Source organism: Lithobates pipiens, unplaced genomic scaffold (assembly GCF_037356315.1).
Source record: "Lithobates pipiens isolate NorthernLeopardFrog02 unplaced genomic scaffold, aLitPip1_a1.2 Scaffold_18, whole genome shotgun sequence".
Taxonomy (NCBI): Eukaryota; Metazoa; Chordata; class Amphibia; order Anura; family Ranidae; genus Lithobates; species Lithobates pipiens.
The window spans coordinates 574,047,275-574,072,560 of NW_027507758.1; the positions used below are offsets into that span (position 1 = coordinate 574,047,275).

The 25,286-nt window shown below is 44.1% G+C and overlaps 1 protein-coding gene across 1 annotated transcript in view; it reads left to right on the plus strand.

Moving 5' to 3' along the window:
• LOC143989045 (cytochrome P450 2K4-like) overlaps positions 1 to 14,576 on the plus strand; it is a 48,524-nt gene extending 33,948 nt beyond the window's left edge. Inside the window, exons 7-9 of the mRNA XM_077489048.1 lie at positions 6,208 to 6,392; positions 8,418 to 8,559; positions 10,312 to 14,576. Coding sequence (XP_077345174.1) covers positions 6,208 to 6,392; positions 8,418 to 8,559; positions 10,312 to 10,496 — 512 coding nt within the window. The 3' untranslated portion in view covers positions 10,497 to 14,576. The remainder of the gene's footprint in view (positions 1 to 6,207; positions 6,393 to 8,417; positions 8,560 to 10,311) is intronic.
• Positions 14,577 to 25,286: the final 10,710 nt, after the last annotated feature.

A 25,286-nucleotide genomic window follows, 5' to 3' on the forward strand; every position in this document is an offset into this window, starting at 1 on the left:
ACCCCCTGATCACCCGGCAGGTGTCATTTGTGACTAATAACTGTTAGGGCAGTTAGGGTTAGCCCCCTTTAGTTCTAAGGTACCCCCCTAACCCCCCCAATAAAGGTTTAACCCCGTGATCACCCCCCGTCGCCAGTGTCACTAAGGCTGGGTTCACATTGCAGCGGTTTATGAGAACGGATGTGATTCGCACCGCACTGCAGTGCAAATCACATCCGATCTCTGTGCGATTCGAGTTCAGCTATACAGATAGTATGGCTGAATTCGTGTCGCACCCGCCGCACCCGCCGCAAACTCGCACGGGACCCTTTTTTTGGTCCGCAGCAGAATCGGATCGCATGGGTGTTCACACCATGCGATCCAAGTTTGCAGATCGCACTGCGATATGCGAACTGATCTGGGGGTGTCATTAACATTTCACTGACACTCCCAGCAGTTCGCATAGGGCAGTGTGAACTGCCGCCGGGAGGCATGCGATGCGGGAACCCGCCGCGCATTCGTGGCGTTCCCGCATCGCTCCAGTGTGAACCCAGCCTAATAAGCGATCGTTTTTCTGATCGCTGTATTAGTGTCACAGGTGACGCTAGTTAGGCAGGTAGGTATTTAGGTTCGCCGCAGCTTTTTATAGCGCCAGGGACCCCCATATACTACCGCATAAAGCCCCCTGATTGCCCCCTAGTTAACCCTTTCACCAGTGATCACCATATAACTGTTACAGGTGACGCTGGTTGGTTAGTTATTTTTTTATAGTTTCAGGGCACCCGCCATTTATTACCTAGTCTCACTAGTGTACCCCTAAATTTAGGGGTGTCTACTTTCTAAAATGGGGTCATTTGGGGGGGGGGGTTTGTGCCATCTTGGCATTTTATGGCCTTCAAAACTGTAACGCCCTTAGAAAGCCTGAAGGCGGTGCTTGGTTTTTGGGGCCCCGTACGCGGCTAGGCTCCCAAAAAGTCCCACATATGTGGTATCCCCGTACTCAGGAGAAGCAGCAGAATTTATTTTGGGGTGTCATTTCACATATGCCCATGGCATGCGTGAGCAATATATCATTTAGTGACAACTTTGTGAAAAAAAAAAAAAGTTTGTAATTTTCCCGCAACTTGTGGCAAAATATAAAATATTCCATGGACTCAACATGCCTCTCAGCAAATAGCTTGGGGTGTCTACTTTCTAAAATGGGGTCATTTGTGGGGGTTTTGTGCCATCTTGGCATTTTATGGCCTTCAAAACTGTAATAGGTAGTGAGAAGTGAACTCAAAAAATTACGCCCTTAGAAAGCCTGAAGGCGGTGCTTGGTTTTCGGGGCCCCGTACGCGGCTAGGCTCCCAAAAAGTCCCACATATGTGGTATCCCCGTACTCAGGAGAAGCAGCAGAATTTATTTTGGGGTGTCATTTCACATATGCCCATGGCATGCATGAGCAATATATCATTTAGTGACAACTTTGTGAAAAAAAAAAAAAAAAAAAAAAAGTTTGTAATTTTCCCGCAACTTGTGGCAAAATATAAAATATTCCATGGACTCAACATGCCTCTCAGCAAATAGCTTGGGGTGTCTACTTTCTAAAATGGGGTCATTTGTGGGGGTTTTGTGCCATCTTGGCATTTTATGGCCTTCAAAACTGTAATAGGTAGTGAGGCGTGAAATCAAAAATTTACGCCCTTAGAAAGCCTGAAGGCGGTGCTTGGTTTTCGGGGCCCTGTACGCGGCTAGGCTCCCAAAAAGTCCCACATATGTGGTATCCCCGTACTCAGGAGAAGCAGCAGAATTTATTTTGGGGTGTCATTTCACATACGCCCATAGCATGTGTGAGCAATATATCATTTAGTGACAACTTTGTGTAAAAAAAAAAAAAAAATTTTTTTTTTGTCATTATTCAATCGCTTGAGGCAAAAAAATAAAATATTCAATGGGCTCAACATGCCTCTTATCAATTTCCTTAGGGGGTCTACTTTCCAAAATGGGGTCATTTGGGGGGGTTTTGTACTGCCCTGTCATTTTAGCACCTCAAGAAATGAGATAGGCAGTCGTAAACTAAAAGCTGCGTAAATTCCAGAAAACGTACCTTAGTTTGTAGATGTGACAACTTTTGCGCAAACCAATAAATATACAATTATTGACTTTTTTTTTACCAAAGACATGTGGCTGAATACATTTTGGCCTAAATGTATGACTAAAATTGAGTTTATTGGATTTTTCTAATAACAAAAAGTAGAAAATATCATTTTTTTTCAAAATTTGCGGTCTTTTTACGTTTATATCGCAAAAAATAAAAATCGCAGAGGCAATCAAATACCATCAAAAGAAAGCTCTATTTGTGGGAAGAAAAGGACGCAAATTTTGTTTGGGTACAACATTGCATGACCGCGCAATTACCAGTTAAAGCAGCGCAGTGCCAAAGTGTAAAAAGACCTCTGGTCATTTACCAGCAAAATGGTCCGGTCTGAAAGTGGTTAATGTGTAATATATATTAATGCCCTATACACACGGTCGGACTTTCTGACGGAAAATATGTGATCGGATCGTGTTTTCAGAAAATACGATCGTGTGTGGGCTCCATCTGACTTTTTCCGTCTGAATTTCTGACACACAAAGTTTGAGAGCTGGATCTAAAATTTTCCAACAACAAAATCCGATTGTTTAAAATAGTGTGTAGACAATTCCGATGGACAAAGTGCCATGCATGCTCAGAATAAATTACGAGACAAAAGCTATTGGCTACTGTCCTCTTTATAGTCCCGTCATATGTGGTTTACGTCACCTCCTTCTGAACGATTGGATTTTCCGACAACTTTGTGCAACTGTGTGTATGCAAGACAAGTTTGGGCCAAAATCTGTCTGAAAAAATCTGATGGATTTTGTCGTCGGAATGTCCGACCGTGTATACAGGGCATTAGGATAGAGTTGGAGGATCTATGGCTGTGGTCATTTTCATTTGGACTCTTTTTTTACAATATTTAATACTTTTAGTTTTCTACTTGGGATAAAATGGGATTGGTTTTGTCCAGCATTTCATAACATTTTGGTAGATGTGTGTTTGACTACTTGATGGTTTAGCTTTTGACTAAAATGTTATTTTTATAAACCTATTGCCGCGTACACACGAGCGGACATTCCGACAACATCCATGGGATTTGTTCCGACGGATGTTGGCTCAAACTTGTCTCGCATACACACGGTCACACAATGTTGTCGGAAATTCCGAACTTCAAGAACGTGGTGATGTACGACGAGCCGAGAAAATCTAAGTTCAATAGCCAGTGCGGCTCTTCTGCTTGATTCTGAGCATGCGTAGAACTTTGTGCGTTGGAATTGTGTACACACGATCAGAATTTCGGATAACAGATTTTGTTGTTGGAAAATTTGAGATCCAGATCTTAAATTTTGTGTGTCGGAAATTCGGATGGAAAATGTCCGATGTAGCCCACACACGGTCAGAATTTCCGACAAAGAGCTCCCATCGAACATTTTTCATCTGTAAATCAGACCGTGTGTTTGCAACATTTGATGTTTAGTCTGCTGTAACTGAGTAAGCCTTTTAAACACATCTTCTCTTCATTAGCAACAAAAATGTGACAGGGGTTCTAAGCCCTTGTACACACGGTCGGACATTCCGACAACCAAATCCGTCGGATTTTGTGCGACGGATTTTGTCCGAAACTGGTGTTGTATACACATGGTCGGACAAAGTTGTCGGAAAATCCAATCGATCAGAACGTGATGACGTTATTTCGTTATGACGGGACTACGTTCAGGCTAGTAGCCAATAGCTTTGGTCTAGGAATTTGATCTGAGCATACGTGGCACTTTGTCCGATCGGAATTGTTGTTGTCGGAAAATTTTATAGCCCAGCTCTAAAATTTTGTCGGTCGGATATTCTGACGGAAACAGTCCGATGGAGCCCACACACGGTCGGATTATCCCACAACAACAATTCCGATTGGACATTTTCCGTCGGAATGTCCGACCCTGCTAAATCTTCTCAAGGCTAGCCAAAGCTAAAATAAATGCATTATAACATTTATGTGTAGGTTTACTCAATGGGTAGGTGTGTTATTATATCATCTATATCATATACAGTATGTTGTCGTGCTAATATAGTGAAATTAATTGCTAAAATTAACAGTCCATATCAAAGTGAAATCCGGCAAAGGTAAATGAAATAGGCCAAATCCAATATTTGTCTTGCGCAAAACTCCACTGAAATTGTGCAGCGGTCATGTTATTTAATGTAGTCCCCACATGAAAAATCACCATTGTAAGAAATGTATCTGCGATTTAAATCGGGACTGTGACATAGCGGACACGTCAGACAATTTTGACACATTTTTGGGACCATTGGCAGCGATCAGTGCTATACAAATGCATTGATTACTGTAAAAATGTCACTGGCGGGAAAGGGGCTAACACTAGTGGGCGATCAAGGGGTTAACTGTGTTCCCTAGCGTGTGTTCTAACTGAAAGGGGGAGGGGACTGTGTAGGGGAGATGACAGATCACTGTTCATACTCTGTATGAACAGACGATCTGTCTCTTCTCCCCTCAGAGAACCAGAACCTGTGTGTTTACACCGGTTCTCGGTGCACCACGAGCGATCGTGGGAGCCTGGTGGTGTTCGTGACCACTGGGCACTCACATTGGCTCTGTTGGCGTGCAGGGGACGCACGCATGCCCCTAGTGGCCACAGGGTGAAGCAATGTTACATAACCTCGTTTCACCAAGCTGTGCCATTCTGCCACAGTACAACTCCAGTGGCTGGTTGGCAAGTGGTTAAACATCACCTTGTCTCAAACAGAGAAGGCTTTTTTGGAATTTTCCTTCCCTTTTAGGTGGGAAGCTAACCCCTTAAATACTTGGGGTCTATATGTCACCTTTCCCTGATAAATTATATGAATTTTCATCAAGACACATATGGAATTAAGAAAAAGAATAAAAGAAACTGCGCTAAGAAAACAAAATAGATGGCTGGAAAATCTAAATTCCCACCATTCAATCGGGAGCTGCAATTCTAACGTATAACATTAATACAAAAACTGAAATTAGAAAAAAATTTGAATCGCGTTACCCATATAATTTTATGGGTACAGACAACCTGTCCTTCTGGGTAAATGAATGGAGCATGAGGTGACGTCACCTCGTGCTCAATTAGTTTACCCAGAAGGAGGGGTTGTCTGTTTGTGCACCGGCCGGCACATCAGACGTCAGGCTCTTTTTAAACTGCAACATTGTGTGTTAATTTCTTTTAAACAATATATATTTGTAAGGTTTTACACTATATGGAGCGCTTCTATTTTTTATGTACCATGTATATCAATCTGATGGTCTGATTGGCTGTGAAGTGGTTGCCAAGAATCCCTGATTGTGCCTGCTATCTTTTGGAGCCAAGCTGTGATTCATTCTTTGCATTCCTTGATCCTCTGTCATGGGGGATCACAGGGATTCAGTAAGAGTTTATTCCCGCTGGTTTGGTGGTGGATTCAACACGGTTTCCTGTTTATAGAGTTTTGAAGAAGTATTTTTCACATTCATATGGACATTTATTTCACAGTGCACTTGTGCTTAGTCATATTGTTCACAATTCCTTTGATATGCAATTAGTTCATTTTGTACACTTTATGGACTATATGTGTGTTTTTTCTTTTTTTTCACAAATATTTATGTGCATTTTCCATTGATTCATAGTTCGTGGACACAATTTTTTGGATCCCAACAATTCGTTTTAATTATTTTTTTTTTTATTCATTTTTGATTTTTAGCGTATTTTTCACTCATTGTGGTGATATACACAGGACTCTTTCACATTATTTGAATAATAGGTGGTTCATATGTTATCCTTGATTCTATATTGTAGAATTATATGGGTAGCACAATTAAATTTTTTTTTCTAACATATGGATTTGGACTATTTTATTATTTACTTTTGGCAGATTTCATTTTGATATGGACTATTTTTTTTAAGCAATTTATTTTCACTATGTTAGCGCGGCAACATATATGATATACAGTTAATGTTCATTTAGTATGTCATACTATTGGTTGCCACCAGCTGTGTTTATTATCACTAGTCACGCCAGCGTGTTTTCTATTTCAATTTTCATTTGTTTTATTATATCACTCCAATAAATGCCTATAGATATAATTTATTTGTCAAGATTTTTATCTAAACAATTTGTTTAGTGTCTTAAGTTCCTATGATTTTCTTTAGAACGTGTACATGAGGAAATTGATAGAGTGATTGGATCGGCTCAGCCCCGGATTGATCATCGTAAGGACATGCCCTACACTAATGCAGTCATTCATGAGACACAGAGATTTGCCAACATTGTGCCTTTGAATCTTCCCCGGGAAACTACAAGAGATATAACCTTTCAGGGTTACCATCTACCAAAGGTCATTTTTATTATCATTGTTTTTTTTTTTTTTCTTTTTAGTGAATATTTTATGTAAAGAACTTTAGTCATTTGCACATTGTAACTGCAGCTCTAGTGAAACATTTGAAGTGCATCTAAACCTAAAAATAAAAATTTAATATATTGGATATTTATTTTTACCTGGTGTTCACATAATATACTTCCTGTACCTTTATGTCTAAACTTATTTTTCCATTGTATCTATTGGGGGAGCCATGGTTGTCACAAAATTTTTGGGGGGGGTGCAAACAAACTGAAAAATTCAGAAAACCCCCACATCAATTGCAGCCTCACTGTGCCCATCAAACGCTGCCACTGTGTGTGCCCATCAAACGCTGCCACTGTGCCCATCAAACGCTGTCACTGTGCCCCAAGTGTTGTCACTGTGCCCCAAGTGCTGCCACTGTGCCCCCTGCCCACAGGCTGCCCAGCACTTACCTTATCTTGGGCAGGCAGGTGGCGAGCGGTGTCCAGTGTCCTCCATTTAATTCTGATCTCGATGTCTTCTCCCGCCCGCTCCTCTTCTCGTCTTCTGCAATGATTGGACACCTGGTAGGCGTCCAACCACTGCGCCTGTGATTTCAACCAATCGGGTGACAGCTAACACAGACCCGGCTATCTGATTGGCTGAGAGGTGGGTCAGTCTTAGGGAAGCGATGTATTCGCTTCTCTAACACAACACTGTGTAAACAGCGAACGCACAGCATTGCACCCGCTGTTTACCAATTTGGAAGCCTATTAGAGCACACGGCTTTAATCAGAACGCCTATGAGAGCCAACAGCTCTAATCAGGCGCTTCCAAAAACACCCCCGCTGCTGTAATTCAGATGCCCGGTGCCCGACAAGGGGCCAGACAACTGAATAGGGGGTGGCAGCGGCGACTTGGTGATATCTCTTGGTGATAGAGCGGTGCAGGAGAGAGGGGGCGGCATTCCTGCGCCCTCTATGGATGCACAGCCACTGATTTGTACTGCTTCTTTACAGTATATGACAGCTTCATGCTGTCACTTATTCCTAAGAAAGGGGCAGATGCTTGCACCCACCGCATCCCTAGGGACCACTGACATCACCGGGAATCCATGGCACTTAAGCAAAGAGACAGGGATAGCAGGAATATCACCTCCGAAATACTGCCCATATTTGGTCAATGATGTCACTATTATGCCAGCCCCTTCCTTTTAATAACTGATGATAGCATGGGGATCTGTGATTTGGCTGAAATTCTGTGTGGATTGGTTGTGTGTGGCAGGTTGTTGGGTTTTTAGCAAGTTGATGATGATTGATGGATTTACAGAGTGACTTTTTGGGGGATTTTTATTTTTAACCTCTTGCTGTCTGCGCTATAGCCAAATGACGGCCACAGCGCGGACCTGAATTTCCAGGAGCCCCTCATATGATGGCCTCCCCTTTGCACACACCCCGCGTGCCCCCTGCAGACACAGCAGAGAAAGGTGGCTGAAATTGACATCAGCATCTAACAGTATGTGTCCCAACAGTAGGAATCAGTCACTATTTGTAATATGGCAAATACAGGGTTCCCAGAGTCTGTGTCTCTTGGGGGACATGTACCTGAATCCAAAGTAACACCACCTAAAGGGTCCCCAGGCAGTTCCCCCAAATGTCAGGGCCCATAATCGATCGGAAGGAGGCTAGCATTCAGTCCCCTCCAAAAGCCTCCTGGCTAGGTCTGTCACAGTTATTATTTCAGATTTTAAAATTTTCGGGTTTTCAAATTTTTCAGATTTTCAGATCTTTGAACTTCCAAATTCCTGAATTTTTGATTTTTTGATTTTTGAATTTTGTCCAAAAACTAATTTTGGACTAAACAAATTGCACATGTCTAGCAGTCCCCACATTTTTGTTTTTGGGTTAAGATATATTTTATATTTTACTATATTTTACGATTTTATATTTTACTAATAAGTTACTGTATTACTTCCCAAAGGATAACTGATTTTGTATATAAGAATGATTTATTTTTATTTAATTTTCCTATCTTTTTTAGGGAACTTACATTGTTCCTCTTCTAGAATCTGTATTATATGATGAAACCCAATTTGAAAGACCAGAGTCGTTCTATCCGGAACATTTCCTTGATTCACAGGGGGCATTTGTGAAGAAGGCAGCTTTCATGCCCTTTTCAGCAGGTAAAATATTTGACAGTAGACTCAAAAAAGCTATACTTTCATAAATTTACCAATACTATAAGGCCGCGTACACACGCGCAGACTGTTCGCCCAACTTTGTCCGTCCAACAGTTTCGGCAAACAGTCCGCTCAAACTTAGCATGGACGGACATGGCCACACACGACGGACGAACAGTTTGCTGAAACCGTGCGCGATGACGTTTCGGCACGCACGACGGATCGAAAATTTCGACGTCCAATACACTGCAATGCAACCTTCCGACGTGGAAATCCTTTCTGAGCATGCGCGAGACTTAGTTGGCCGAACAAGCCTACACACGAGCGAACAGTCCGCTGAAACCTTGTTTCAGCGGACAGTTTTTCGGAATTTCCGTAAGACCTTGTTCGTCCAACTGTCCGCTGAAACTGTCCGCTGAAGCCCCACACACGAGCGGACTGTCCGCCCAAACACTGTTCAGCGGACAAGGTTGGGCGAACAGTCCGCCCGTGTGTACGCGGCCTTACACACATAGCTCACATTTGTTTAAGCTCCGCTAAACAATTCTTATCCCCTGGGGTCAATTAATATATCCAGAAGAACACGGCACAGCACAATGTTTGCATTTATTGCGTACTGTGGTATAAGCAGTCTCTACTGCTTTGTTACAGTAAGGTTGCCGGGGCATCGCTCCCACCTACTTCATGAGTGCCCGGAGATCCTGAAAAGCCAAAGTGTGCTCTGATTTCTAATACAAATTAATCCACTATGGTTGTTCACTCTGCCTAACCCTGTGCAATTTAGTTTTGGTCAATGAGGCCATCAGTCATAGTGATAGACTGATCAGGCAGGGCAGGCATTATTAGACAACGACAGTTTCTCACTTGGGAAGACAAAACAAAAATACTAGTTTACAGTGGTGTTTGGTGGGTTTTTAAATTGGGGGGGGGGGGGGCGGCACCGCCCCCCCCACCCCCTGCGACACCCAGAGAGTGGCAGCCATAGGTGCGGGGAGCAGCCCGGAGGTGCGGGGAGTGGCCGCCATAGTTGCGGGGAGTGGCGGCTCTGGTCACCAGGATCCTGTACTTGGGTCTGTACTCACAATGTCCCTGGATATATGTGGATACCGCCTTCCAATATCAGACATTTCTCTAGTGAACTCTGCACATCTTCAGTGAAATCTCTTGATTAACTCCCGAGACTTTCAGCAAATAGGCTCCCCAGCTTTAGCATAATTGGGACCTTGATAAGCATAAGTAGAATTTTAACTTGGCTGCCTAGAAGGACAGCAGCCCTTCAGGCTGGAAACTTGTTGTTGCCAAGAAAAAGGCAGCTCCAGACCCCAGACTATTTCTGCATGTCCCCTACAGCTTCTGGGCACCCTCTTCCAGGGATTGGCTGAAACAACATAAATATTCAGGCTACCAATTTGCCTTTCCAACCACTACATTCTAGAAGCTGTAGGGGGGGGGGCAATCAAACCTACAACCAGTGGAGCCCAGGACAGCCCAAAGTGATCACAAGTGGCTCCACTAATGTCTAAGGAATCAAAAACTAAATTTACCAAACCAGCCTAACAGCCTGTCTGAGAAGGTGCTACATATATGATTCCATAGTTGGTATAAGATGGTAAATCAAGTGTTTAAAATGTAAAATTCACATTAAAAGTAGACACTATAGTAAAACTCAGTGAATATGCATTGTAGTTTTTTTTTTTGTAGTCTCTAAGGATGCGTTTATAAACTTTGACAATCATTCTTCTCCTTTTTCCTTAGGTCGAAGGTCTTGCCCTGGAGAAACACTGGCAAAAATGGAGCTGTTCCTCTTCTTCACCAGCCTCATGCAGAAGTTCACATTTCATGCTGCCCCTGGTGTAACCAACTTCTATGTCAAACCTGCAGTTGGTCTTACAATTGCGCCATTATCTCCAAAGATCTGTTGTGTGCCACGGTCCTACTGAAGATTTATTTACACTGTTTCTTAGTGCTATATATTACTGCTCCTCCCTTACCAATGTGCCCTAAGGGTCCCCTTACACAGAAGAGATCCAAGATCTTCAAATGGAAAGTTAGCTATCAATCTGATGTTGTGGACAGATGTTGGTCTTTAACCACTTCAGCCCCGGAAGATTTTACCCCCTTCCTGACCAAAGATATTTTTGCAATTCGGCACTGCGCCGCTTTAACTGACAATTGCGACGTTGTACCCAAACAAAATGTACGTCTTTTTTTCCCCACAAATAGAGCTGTTTGGTGGTATTTGATCACCTCTGCGGTTTTTATGTTTTGCTCTATAAACAAAAAAGAGCGATCATTTTGAAAAAAAAGCAATATTTTTAACTTTTTTCTATAATAAATATCCCCAAAAAAAAAAAAAAATTTCTTCCACAGTTTAGGCCGATATGTATTCTTCTACATATTTTTGTTAAAAAAAAAAATGCAATAAGTGTATATTAATTGGTTTGCGCAAACGTTATCGTGTTTACAAAATAGGGGATAGATAGATTTTTGCCATTTATATTAATAATTATTTTTTCTAGTAATGGCGGTGATCTGTGATTTTTATCGTGACTGTGACATTGCGGAGGACAGGTCGGACACTTTTGACATTATTTTGGGACCAGTGACATTTATACAGCGATCAGTGCTATAAAAATGCTGTGTAAATGTCACTGGCATGGAAGGGGCTAAACACTCAAGGGGTTAACTGTGTTCCCTCAGCGTGTTATAATTGTAGGGGGGGCGGGCTCACTAGAACATGACAGTGATCACTGGGAGCAGTAGATCCCTGTCATGTTGGTAGGCAGAACAGGGAAATGCCTTGTTTACATCTCCCCGTTCTGCCTCTCTGTGCCCCGATCTTGGGACACCGGCGGACATGATCCCGTAGTGTGCGCCCGCTAGCCGCGGATGACGCAGCAACGTACAGATACGTTGTTTTGCGCACACCCGTGCCACTTTGCTGACATATGTTGGCGTGAACTGGTCGGTAAGTGGTTAAAAGGATTTTTAGGTGTACAGATCTGTGTACAGAAGCAGGTCACATAAGAAAATGTACCACAGCACTGCCATTTTAACCACTTCCCACCCGCCGTATGTAGAATGACGTCCGGCAAGTGGTTCTGTTATCCTGACTGGGCGTCATATGATGTCCGGCAGGATAACATGCCGGCACGCGCCTGTCTGACACCTCGCATCTCCGATCATGATAAGAAGCCTCTGTCGGAGGCTTCTAACCATGTGAACAGCTGTGACCAATCACAGCTGATCATCACGTGAACCAGGAAGTGCAGGTAAACAGCATTCCTCGGTTCGCTCTGGCAGCGGCTCTCCCTGTCAGGGGGGGGGGGGGTCTGTGCTTTGCATTGATTATCAGCACAGACCCCCTCAAATGTAGCAATCACCTGCCAATCAGTGCCCAGAAGTGCCCCAATAATAAAGTGTGCCAGGGGCCATCAAAGTGCCAATCACTGCCAGCAGTAACACCTGTCAGTACATATCAATACCTAATCATTAGTGCTGCCCATCAGTGCCACCTGTCAGTGCCAATCAGTACTGCCTGTCAGTGACCATCACAGCCGCCTGTCAGTGCCCATCACAGCCGCCTGTCAGTGCCCAGCAGTGCCACCTGTCAGTGCCCAGCAGTGCCGTCTATCAGTGCCCATCAGTGCTGCATATTAGTGCCGCCTATTGGTGCCCATCAGAGCTGCATATCAGTGCCGCCTGTCAGTGTCCATAAATTCTACATATCAGTGCCGCCTGTCAGTGTCCATAAATTCTACATATCAGTGCCTCCTCATCAGTGCCCATCAGTGCCGCCTCATCAGTGCCCATCAGTGAAGGGGAAAACAAAATTTTATGAAAGAAACAAAACAAAAAAAATATTTTTTTAGTTTGTTTAGGAAAAAATAAAAATCGCAGAGGTGATCAAGTACCACCAAAAGAAAGCTCTATTTGTGGGAAGAAAATTATAAAAATTTAGTTTGGGTACAGTGTAGCATGACAGCGCAATTGTCATTCAAAGCCACTAAAATTGCATATGAGCTTTAATTTGACCATTTCACTTGGGAAACCTATTTTTATTGAAATCACTAGATTACAATAATAGCTGGTGATACTGATATAAATGGTCTTTGGGCACCCTGGGGGTAATTTACAAAAGGCAAATATACTTTGCACTACAAGTGCACCGCAAGTGCACTTGGAAGTGCAGTCGCTGTAAATCTAAGGGGAAGATCTGAAATGAGGGGAAGCTCTGCTAATTTTATCATCCAATCATGTACTTCCAAGTGCACTTGCAGTGCAAAGTGGAGTTGCCTGTAAATCACATTGTCACATGCTCTTCCACAGGAAACTATACATTTCTGTGCTAAGGCATGTTGCCCAGACATATTCCACTGTTGTCACCATTTACAGTGAACTTCCAATAAAAATGATATCACCCGAGCCAATAAAAATGATATCAGAAGCATTGGAAGCAAGGCTAAGGTAAGTTTTCTTTTCTTTTTATTTAAATCACCTTTGCAGGTGATTTGACTTTGAGGATGGGGGTCTTTCGATAGAGCTGATCTTCCATTTTAATAGAAGGTCTGCTTTTACTAGAGGTCAGTGAAAAACAAAAACAAATGGGGCACGCTGGGTCGATGATGTCATAAGGGGGAGGGGTCATCCAGGGATGTCATCAGGGTGTCATCTGGGTCATCAGGGTGTCATCATTGGTGTCAGTAGAAAGAATAGTGAGCCAGAATTGGTGTCAGTGAGGAATAGTCCCTATTATGCCCCGCTCTTTAGTTATTCAAGAACTGTCAGACAGCGCTGCTGTCAGATTGCGGGAGCATTTGTCGACTGCGGAACTCTTTTTTTTTTCTATAGCGGCAGGCATAATGATTGATGATAGATATACACCGGGGGGGGGGGGGGGACATTTATTTTTTATTTTTTAACCACTTCAGCCCCAGAAGATTTGGCTGCTCAATGACCGGGCCATTTTTTGAGATTCGGCACTGCGTCGCTTTAACTGACAACACAAAATTGACATCCTTTTTTCCCCACAAATAGAGCTTTCTTTTGGTGGTATTTGATCATCTCTGTGGTTTTTATTTTTTACACTATAAACAAAAAAAAGACCGACAATTTCGAAAAAAATAATAGTATTTTGTACTTTTTGCTATAATAAACATTCCCATTGTTTTTTTTTTAAAAAGCATAGTTTTTCCTCAGTTTAGACCTCTATTCTTATAATATTTTTTGTTTTAAAAAAAATCGCAATACGCATATATTGATTGGTTTGCACAAAAGCTATAGCGTCTACAAAATAGGGGAAAGATTTATGGCATTTTTATTATTTAAATTTTTTTACTAGTAATGGCGGCGGTCAGCAATTTTTATCAGGACTGCGACATTATGACGGACAGATCGGACACTTTTGACACATTTTTGGGACCACTGACAATTATACAGCGATCAGTGCTATAAAAATGAACTGATTACTGTGTAAATGTCACTGGCAGGGAAGGGGTTTAACACTAGGGGGCGATCAAGGGGTTAACTGTGTTCCCTAGTGTGTGTTCTAACTGTAGGTGGGAGAGGAGTGACTGGAGGAAATGACAGATCGTTCTTCCTAGCCAGTAGGAACTCCCGATCTGTGTCTCCTCTCCTCACAGAACAGGGCTGTGTGTGTGTAAAAAAACAGATGTACATAAAAAAAAAAACGTGACTAAACGGGTGATGAAAATGGAACGCCCATGTGAAAGGGGCCTAAAATGTTAAACATCTTTTAACGTATATCGTACATGATAAATAAAGTGGGATTATAAGGAATAAATTGTAAAAAAGAGAAAGAACTTGTACAAGTTGACTCCTGCTTTGTAAAAATAATATGGACTGTCCCAACTAAAATAATAAATAAGATACTATGTCACAATTACATATAAACCTTTTCATGCAGCTTACTTCAACAGCATTTTTTAAAGTATTGCATTGTTTCCCCTGTATTGAGAGTGTATAGCATAATCAATAAATGCTTTATGTCTCTTTTCTCATTAATGAGTGATGTGTCTTGTACAAGTGTGGCAGTGGGGATACTCTAGGAAATTGCATTTTGCACAAATGTACAGTATATAAATCATTAACTCATCAATCATGACTGCCTGCCACATTGTCTGCAAATCAAACAAATCCACTAGAAAAGAAGATTAAAAATAATCAAAATCATTTTCTTCTATCTAATCGGTATGTCACCTACATGCTCTATGTTTACTGTATAAACAAGCTTGTTTTTAAACAAAAAATTGCAGCCTCTTCTAATTCCTTAATTTTAATTAACACCCCCATGCACTTTCACTCAATAACATGCATCCATGTTATTTTGAGCAGACATGCTGGTGATCAAAAAAATTTTTTGGGGGGGTGCAAACAAACTTAAAAATACTGAACCCCCCCATCAATTGCAGCCTCACTGTGCCCATCAAATGCAACGATTGTGCCCATCAAATGCAGTCACTGTGCCCATCAAATGCAGTCACTGTGCCCATCAAATGCAGTCACTGTGCCCATCAATTGCAGCCATTGTGCCCATCAAACGTAGCCACTTGTGCCCTGCATATGCAGCCACTTGTGCCCTGCATATGCAGCCACGTGTGCCCATCAAACGTAGCCACGTGTGCCCATCAAACGTAGCCATGTGTGCCCATCATATGCAGCCACTTGTGCCCATCAAATGTAGCCACTTGTGCCCATCAAATGTAGCCACTTGTGCCCATCAAATGCAGCCACTGTGCCCATCAAATGCAGCCACTGTGCCCTTCATATATATATACACACACACACACACACACATACATATATATATATATTTATTATCTATCTATAGATTTACAAAATTTATATAATAGGAGGAAACACCTATCTAGCCAATCACTCTATATCCGATCAGGCAGGTCCTTATACTACATAATTGATAGCAGATCTAAAGGAGATTGTACAATCTCCTTTAGATCTACTATCAATTATGCAGTGTAAGGGCCTGCCTGATCCGACATACAGTAGAGTGATTGGCTAGGTAGGTGTTTCCTCCTATTATCACAGAGCAGAACGAAGCTGCCTCCTCCTCCTCCTTCTCCGCTCTGTATATACACACACAGGAGGAGGAGGGGGAGTCGGGACACGTGCTGATCTCAGGTCTGTACGAAGTTTTCTATGCTCTGTTGATGGACAGGGGATGGGAGGGGGGGGAGAGTGGCTGGGAAGGAGGAAACTTTAAAAAAAGATGTACACTTGGTGAAGTTATAGGGGGGCTAAGAGGACATGTGCTGGGAGGGGAAGCTTTGGTGTGAGAGAGGACATATGCCAGAAGAGTGGTAAGAATATGAAATCTGATAACCCCTTCTAGCACTTGCCCTCTCCCTCCCAAAGTGCCGCCCAGCCAGGGTTGCCAACCACCAGTAAATTTACTGACAGTTTGTAAAAATCTGTGATTTTTTTTAAAACTGCCAGTAAATATGAGGGGCTGATAATTTCATACTTTGACTTTTTTAAGTGTAAATCAAGCAAATTACTTTGTTATAGGTATTGTCAGTGTTTTTATATGATGTTCATAGTGTTTAAATATTCACTGTGTTAGTTTTCAATAGGAGTTTTGTAATTTATCAGGTTGTTAGTAAAAAAATGTGCTCCGCCAGTAAATTTTCCATGTTTTGTCAGTAAAAATGCTGTGGAAAGTTGGCAACTCTGCACCCAGCACATATGCAAGCGCCTTCTAGCACTAGCCGCATCCCCTCCCAAAGTGCCCCCCAGCATATTTGCAACAAACCCTTCTAGCACTAGCCCCCTTCCTTCCCAAAGTGCCCCCAGCACATATCCACCCCCCTTCTAGCACTAGCTCGCTTCCATCCCAAAGTGCCCCCCAGCACATACCCGCGCCCCCTTCTAGCACTAACCCTCTCCCCTCCCAAAGTGCCCCCAAACACATATCCGACTCTCGCCCCTGATAGCACTAGCCCTCTCCCCTCCTAAAGTGCCCCCCAACTCATATCTGACCCCACCTTTCTAGCTTTAGCTCTCTCCCTACTAATAGCGTCCCCCCAACACGCATCCACCCCCCTGCAAGCACTAGCCCCCTCCCTTCCCAAAGTGCCCCCCAGCACATATGCAACCCCCCTTCTAGCACTAGCCCCCTTCCCTCCCAAAGTGACCCCCACTAGCCCCCTTCCCTCCAGGATTGCTGGGAGGAAGGCTGTGCTGGGAGGAAGAATTTGGTGGTGGAAGAGGATTTATTCTGATAGGGGTATTGGGGGAACGAGGGTTTCTACTGGTTGGGGAAGAGGATTTGTATTAGGAGGGGGAATTGAGGGGGACAGGGGTAAGTGCTGGGATGGGGAAGAAGGGGGGATAGAACGGGGGATTTTAGGGATGGTGAAGGAGGACTTGTGATGAGGAAGGGGGTAGAGGATCTGTTTTTTTGGGGGTTGGGGGAGAATTGTTCAGGGTGGGAAAGAAATTATTTTTTGCTATTGAGGTGGAGGGTGAGCTTAAAGATTAGTGCTGGATTTTTATTTATTTTTTGCAGGAGAGGGAGTTGGGATTTTTGTTGAAAGGGAAAAGTGGGTGAGAGTATAGCTTGGGGGGGGGGGGGGGGTGCACTCTTCTTACCCCTACACTGTGTGTTACACACTCCTGACTGCTGTACTTTTTGTTTTATTCTCTGTTTTATTCTCATGACTCCTACTATTCATTACACACTCCTGTCCCCTTGCATTTTGCACAGTAAATATTGCGTAATAGTGTGTAAAACTCACAATTCGGCCACACCCACTATTTCCCACGCTGTGCTACATTACTGTTCTCCTTGAGGCAACCCAAAGTGTGCCAGATCTTGTCTTTTACAATCTTATAGCATCTACTCCAAGAAAAAAAAATGCAGCTAAAGTGTTCCAGGTTTGGCTTGAAGAAAAGGTGGCAACTCTACTCATAAGCCACATATAGCACAGCTCATTTAAATCAGCAGGCTGCCCTATGCGTGTCACAGGAAAAACAAGACACAAAACGTTCACTCCCCCTATGCTAGATGTGAATGGGGCCTGAAAGCGAAATTGATGCGATAACGCAAGAACAATGAGGCTCCATTCACATCTGTGCCTTTCCTTGCATTTCAGATGGGCAAAAGACCTGGGCAAAATATGGCATTAAATATCTACATCATATTTGCCCCTGTAGTGTCACATTTTGCTGCCTATCACAGGAGGCTGCGGAAGTGACGTTGCCGCCAGAAATTGCGTACTGCGCATGCGCGATGCGTCCCAAACACTCGCGCCGTGCGTTCCAACATAGTTTCGGCAATACAGTTCAGCGGAACCATCACATAATGTTACGGAAGTGATGTTACACACAACACAAACACTGGGCCGTTCATTACAACACTAATACTTCCCTTGTTACCTAGTAGGTTTTGCATTGCTGGGACTTGTAGTGCCTATCCTGAGCTACATGCTTCAATGTTCAGTGTCATCCTTATCCCTGTGCTTCAATGTTCAGTGTCCTCATCCCTATCCCCATGCTTCAATGTTCAGTGTCCATCCTTATCCCCGAGCTTCAATGTTCAGTGTCCATCCTTATCCCTGTGCTTCGATGTTCAGTGTCCTCATCCCTATCCTTGAGCTTCAATGTTCAGTGTCCTCATCCCTATCCCCGAGCTTCAATGTTCAGTGTCCTCATCCTTATCCCCGAGCTTCAATGTTCAGTGTCCTCATCTTTATCCCCGAGCTTCAATGTTCAGTGTCCATCCTTATCCCCGTGCTTCAATGTTCAGTGCCCTCATCCCTATCCTCGAGCTTCAATGTTCAGTGTCCTCATCCCTATCCCCATGCTTCAATGTTCAGTGTCCTCATCCTTATCCCCGAGCTTCAATGTTCAGTGTCCATCCTTATCCCCGTGCTTCAATGTTCAGTGTCCTCATCCTTATCCCCGAGCTTCAATGTTCAGTGTCCTCATCCCTATCCCCATGCTTCAATGTTCAGTGTCCTCATCCTTATCCCCGAGCTTCAATGTTCAGTGTCCATCCTTATCCCCGTGCTTCAATGTTCAGTGTCCTCATCCCTATCCGCGAGCTTCAATGTTCAGTGTCCTCATCCCTATCCCCCTGCTTCAATGTTCAGTGTCCTCATCCTTATCCCCGAGCTTCAATGTTCAGTGTCCATCCTTATCCCCATGCTTCAATGTTCAGTGTCCTCATCCCTATCCGCGAGCTTCAATGTTCAGTGTCCTCATCCCTATCCCCCTGCTTCAATGTTCAGTGTCCTCATCCTTATCCCCGAGCTTCAATGTTCAGTGTCCTCATCCCTATCCCCATGCTTCAATGTTCAGTGTCCTCATCCTTATCCCTGATCTTCAATGTTCAGTGTCCTCATCCTTATCCCCGTGCTTCAATGTTCAGTGTCCTCATCCTTATCCCCATGCTTCGATGTTCAGTGTCCTCATCGAAGCAGGGGGATAAGGATGAGGACACTGAACATTGAAGCTCGCGGATAGGGATGAGGACACTGAACATTGAAGCAGGGGGATAGGGATGAGGACACTGAACATTGAAGCATGTAGCTCAGGATAGGCACTACAAGTCCCAGCAATGCAAAACCTACTAGGTAACAAGGGAAGTATTAGTGTTGTAACGCACGGCCCAGTGTTTGTGTTGTGTGTAACATCACTTCCGTAACATTATGTGATGGTTTCGCTGAACTGTATTGCCGAAACTATGTTGGAACGCACGGCGCGAGTGTTTGGAACGCATCGCGCATGCGCAGTACGCAACAACGTCACTTCCGCAGCATCCTGTGATAGGCAGCAAAATGTGACACTACACCCAGTTGAGGGAGCAGTTTGGAATACCTAAGACTTGGTTCTTCCGATATGTACAATTGCGACATTCAACGATTGCCCAGTTTGGGGGGGCCTGAGATACGGGTACAGAATACAGATTTAGAAAAGGTTCTGATTGACCCGGATACTAAGATCTAAGATTTCTAGATACTATGGGACAGTGGGCTTGGGAGTAATGACCTTAACTTTTAAGGCCAGGAAGCAGTGGGAGATGATTGTCCCAGAGTTGTCTGAAGAACTGTGGCAGGAGGAACTGGATACATACTTGGTGTCCATTATATCCTCTACGGATAAAATGAACCAGTATCGCTATCTTCACCAGGAGTATTTTACACCAGCTAGACTTTATCAAATGCATAGGAGGGAGTCTATCTGCCATAAATGCGGGAAGGGGGAAGGCACTTTTCTACATACGATGTGGGAATGCACAAAGTAATACCATTATGGTCGCATGTGACTGAATTTATCTCGGATAAGTTTGCTTTACCTAACATTTGCTCTCCTCTATGTTGTCTACTCGGGGTCTTTGATCAAGAAGAGATAAATGTATACACTAAACTATTCCTTAGGATCCTATACTTTGGAGTGAGGAAACTCATTGCTAGACGTTGGATACATGATGAGCAACTGACTCTGGGGATGTGGATAAAAATAGTAAATGCAGATGTGATGATGTATAAAATGACTTATGAAGCTAGAGCGGCTCCCAAGAAGTTTAGGGAAGTATGGTTCGGTGGGTGGACTCGTAGAAAACAATGGAGGAGGAAGGGTTCTAGACCATCAGATAGGTAAGACCTATTGCTATTACCAAATTCATGGCAAAAGGAGGATAATTGGCTTGCTCCCTTCACTGCAGACAGACTAGGCCTTCTTGTATTTTAGTAAACATGACACTGAATATTGACATCCCAGTGGAGAGGGGGTTCTTTCTTTACTGGTTTGTAATTTTTTGACTGGTTTAAATAAAAAATAAAAAAATAAAGAAAAAAGCACATATCTGCTGAAATATAGGGTAGACTCGGTAACCCAAATAGCACACTTAGAGATGGTTCATACTGAAGCAACACGACTTGCAGCGCGACTGCCTCAGGTGACCTGACCATGACTTCAGCGGCGACTTGCAAAACGACTTCTGCATAGAAGCCAATGCAAGTTTCCCCCAAAGTAGTACAGGAACCTTTTTCTAAGTCAGAGCGACTTGAGTCGCTCCTATTAGAACAGTTCCATTGTACGAAACGGAACGCGACTTGTCAGACGGCTAAGTCGCCTGACAAGTCGCCCCAGTGTGAACCGAGTCTCAAGGTACAGAGCTATTTGCAATACTTATGCTGTGTCTATGGATATATAAATAAATAATAATAAAAAAAAACATGCACCTGGGAGTGGGTAGGTAGATGATGCAGGGTGTGTGCTAATGAGGTCAGCTGGTCAACTCCTCCCTGTGTCATGACCTACAGTCTGACGTTTGGAATCATGGATGGAGGACAGTAAGGTATGTGTCTGTAGATTTTATGGAAAGCTTTGATATTTTTGCAAAAAAAGTACATGAATGCTATATTGGTGCATAGTGGAGCTGGAAAAAAAAAGGTGAACTTACCCTTTAACCACTTGACCACTGGGCACTTAAACACCCTTAATAACCAGACCAATTTTCAGCTTTCGGTGCTCTCACATTTTGAATGACAATTACTCAGTCATGCAACACTAGACCTATATGAAATTTTTGTCCTTTTTTTCACACAAATGGAGCTTTCTTTTGGTGGTATTTAATCACCGCTGGGTTTTTTATTTTTTGTGCTATAAAAGAAAAAATACAGAAAATTCTGTAAAAAAAATAATTTTTCTTTGTTTCTGTTATAAAATTTAGCAGATTAGTAATTTTTTCTTCATAAATTTTGGCCAAAATGTATACCACTACATATCTTTGGTAAAAATAAGTACAAATTGGTGGATATTATTTGGTCTTTGTGAAAGTTATAGAGTCCACAAGCTATGGTGCCAATATCTGAAAATTGATCACACCTGAAGTACTGACGGCCTATTTCAATTCTTGAGACCCTAACATGCCAGAAAAGTACAAATACCCCCCAAATGACCCCTTTTTGGAAAGAAGACATTCCAAGGTATTTAGTAAGAGGCATGATGAGTTTTTTGAAGTTGTCATTTTTTCCCACAATTCTTTGCAAAATCAAGATTTTTTTTACTTTTTTTATTTTTTTCACAAAATTGTCATATTATCAGGTTATTTCTCACACAGCATATGCATACCACAAATTACACCCCAAAACACATTCTGCTATTACTCCCGAGTACGGCGATACCACATGTGTGAGACTTTTACACAGTGTGGCCACATACAGAGGCCCAACATGCAGGGAGCGCCATCAGGCGTTCTGGAGCACCCAGGACAATTCTGACATTTCTCTCCTACATGTAAAAATCATCATTTATTTGCTAGAAAATTACATCGAATCCCAAAACATTATATATGTTTTTTTAGCAAACACCCTGGAGAATACAATGGTGGTCGTTGCAACTTTTTATCTCGCACGGTATTTGCGCAGCAATTTTTCGAATGCTTTTTTTTGGAAAAAAAACTGTTTTGTGCTTAAAAAAAAAAAAAACACAGTAAAGTTAGCCCAATTTTTGCATAATGTGAAAGATGAAGTTACACCGAGTAAATCGATACCTAACATGTCACTCTTCAAAATTGCACAGGCTCGTGGAATGGCGCCAAACGTCGCTACTTAAAAATCCCCATAGGCGACGATTTAATTTTTTTTTACTGGTTATATGTTTTGAGTTACAGAGGAGGTCTAGGGCTAGAATTATTTCTCTCGCTCCAACGTTCGCAGCGATACCTCACATGTGTGGTTTGAACACCGTTTTCATATGTGGGCGGGACTTACGTATGCGTTCGCTTCTGCATGCGAGCACATGGGGACAGGGGCGCTTTAAAAAAAAAAAAAAAAAAAAAATTTTATTGTTCATTTTACTTTATTTATTTTAGTTTGACATTTTTTTCCCCAAAAATAAATTTTTTGATCACTTTTATTCCTATTACAAGGAATGTAAACATCCCTTGTAATAGGAATATGGCATGACAGGTCCTCTTTACAGTGAGATGTGGGGTCAATAAGACCCCGCATCTCACCTCTAAGCTGGGAAGCCTGAAAAAAAAAAAAAAAAAAAAGATTCTGGATTTGATAGTATTGGCGAGTCGGTAGAAGCACCGGAGGGCGGCTGTCATGGCCACTCGGGCACTCCGGTCGTATTCAAGAGACTCACCCGTAGAGATCCGTCGTGGAGATCTCGTCGTTTCCCGTTGACGCGCGCTAAAGCCAACGAACGCGTTCGCGTCAACACGAACGCACACGCACGCGGGTCACGAACGGGTGCACGTCTACGCGCGAGGGCGCGCTGACCCGTCGTACGTCCGTTTGGCGCCCTAAGGCCTTCTTAAGTCACAGGCTCCTTTCCATCCGTGCTGTCCGGTCTACAGCGTGTCCGTGATCCGTGTTGTTGCATCTGAACCTGTTATCTGATTCCTGACCTCCGGCTTGTTCCCTTGACTCTGATTGATTGCTGCCTGCCTACGACTTCTGCCTGTTTGACTACGTTTTCTGCCTCATCCCTTTGTACCGTGCTGATCCTCTCCTGCTGACCCGGCCTGTATCTGACTCCGCTGTTCCTGCTACCTACCTGAGTTCCTGCATTACAGAACATCTGCTTACCAGCCAGTTCCCGCACTTGTGCCTGCCAGGGACAGTCAAGCACCATCCGCTATACCAGTCTGTTATCTGTGCCCAGCTGACCTTCCGGACCAATACCATCTACCAGGCACTTGTGCCCTCTGGACTGTCGAATACCTGTCTCCACCTTCAGGGGTCCGATAGCCAGGGGATACGAGGGGCCGCTTCCTGCATTTCAGGCTCACCATCAGGTACGTGACAGTACCGGACAGCCATGTCCGAGCCTGCGCAGGGAGCCTCCTCCATGGACGAACTCTGCCATCATCTGGCCGGCCTTACCCAAGCAGTCAAGAGTCTGCAGGAGGGCTACGGAAGACTGGAAGAACAAGTCCAGGCACTATCTGCTTCAGCACCAGCCGCCCCAGGGGCCCATGCTTCGCCCTCAGTAGTTATGTTGCCACCGGAACCCAGGGTGCCAACCCCGGAACGATTCACGGGAGTCCGAAGCAAGTTTAGGGCCTTCCGCAATTCCTGCGAGCTGTATTTTGCTTTGCAACCCCGGACCTTTTCCCTTGAAGCAACGAAGGTGGGATTCATCATCTCCTTGTTGACAGATGAACCTCAGACCTGGGCACACCGTCTGTTAGAGCGTAAAGACCCTTCTCTAGACTCTGTGGATACCTTCTTTCAGGCAATGTCCAAGCTCTATGAGGATCCCCAACTGGCTGCTACCGCAGAAGCAGCCCTACGTGCCCTGCGACAGGGTCATAGACCAGTGGAGGACTATGTCTCTGAATTCCGGCGTTGGAGTGCGGACACAGAGTGGAACAACGCGGCTCTGCGTTTTCAGTTCCGCCTGGGCCTTTCTGAGGCCTTGAAAGACGAGTTGGCCCGTGTAGGCATCCCCGGGACATTAGAAGCTCTAATAGACACCTCCATCCAGATCGACAGGCGCTTGAGAGAACGCCGCCAGGAACGCTCTTCCACGGCTACCCGTCCAATCTGGATGCTACCACGGGTGCCTAGTCACCCTACTCCCCCTGCTCCACCTGCATCCACTCCGGACACCTCAGAGCCTATGCAGCTGGGGCTCCTGCGCCCGTCTCTGACGCCAGAAGAACGTCAACGTCGCCGGGCCAATAACCTTTGCCTGTATTGCGGAGAGCCAGGACATTTTGTTCGTGCCTGCCCAGCCAAGTTACGCAAGTGCCTTCTTGTTCCTCCTGTTCCTTCTTCTGTGCTGCCTGATAACACTTCTCATCTGGCCATTCCCGTCCTTTTGCAGCTCCCAGGAAGGACTATCCAAACCCACGCGGTTATTGATTCCGGGGCTTGCAGTGGCTTTGTCGACTCGTCCTTCGCCCGAAGAAATAGGATTCCCCTCAGACCAAGGGAGAAGGGGCTCTCTGTATACCTGGCCGACGGATCTACCTTGGGCTCGGGACCGGTGACTTTGGAGACTAGTCCTTTACCTGCTGTCATTGCCGGGACTCATCAAGAACTTCTGTGCCTGGATGTTATTCAGTCCCCGCTGTTTCCAATCATCCTTGGCATGCCCTGGTTGAAGGCACATAACCCACGGATTGATTGGACCACCGGAACCATCGAATTCCCCTCGGACTACTGCCACCGGCATTGCTGCCAGAATCCTGACGGGGACTCCTCGATTCTTCTCTGTTCCGAATCTGATGATGATACCCGACTAGCGGTACCCAAAGAATACCACGCCTTCTTAGATGTTTTTAGCAAAAAGGGTGCAGAGACCCTTCCTCCTCATAGGCCATATGACTGCCCAATAGAACTACTCCCGGGGGCAGAAATCCCCTTCGGCAGAATTTTCCCCCTTTCTGAGTCTGAGCTGAGTGCCCTGAAATCATATCTAGATGACAGTCTGGAGAAGGGGTTTATTCGGCCTTCCACCTCCCCGGCAGGCGCTGGCATCTTCTTTGTTGAAAAGAAAGATCACTCACTACGCCCTTGTGTGGACTATCGGGCCCTGAATAAGATTACCATCAAAAATCGCTATCCCCTGCCATTGGTACCTGAACTCTTCCAAAGACTAGGATCTGCTAGGTTCTTCTCAAAGTTAGATCTTCGGGGTGCTTATAACCTTGTACGCATCAGGAAGGGGGACGAATGGAAGACTGCCTTCCGTACCCGCTTTGGGCATTACGAATATTTGGTGATGCC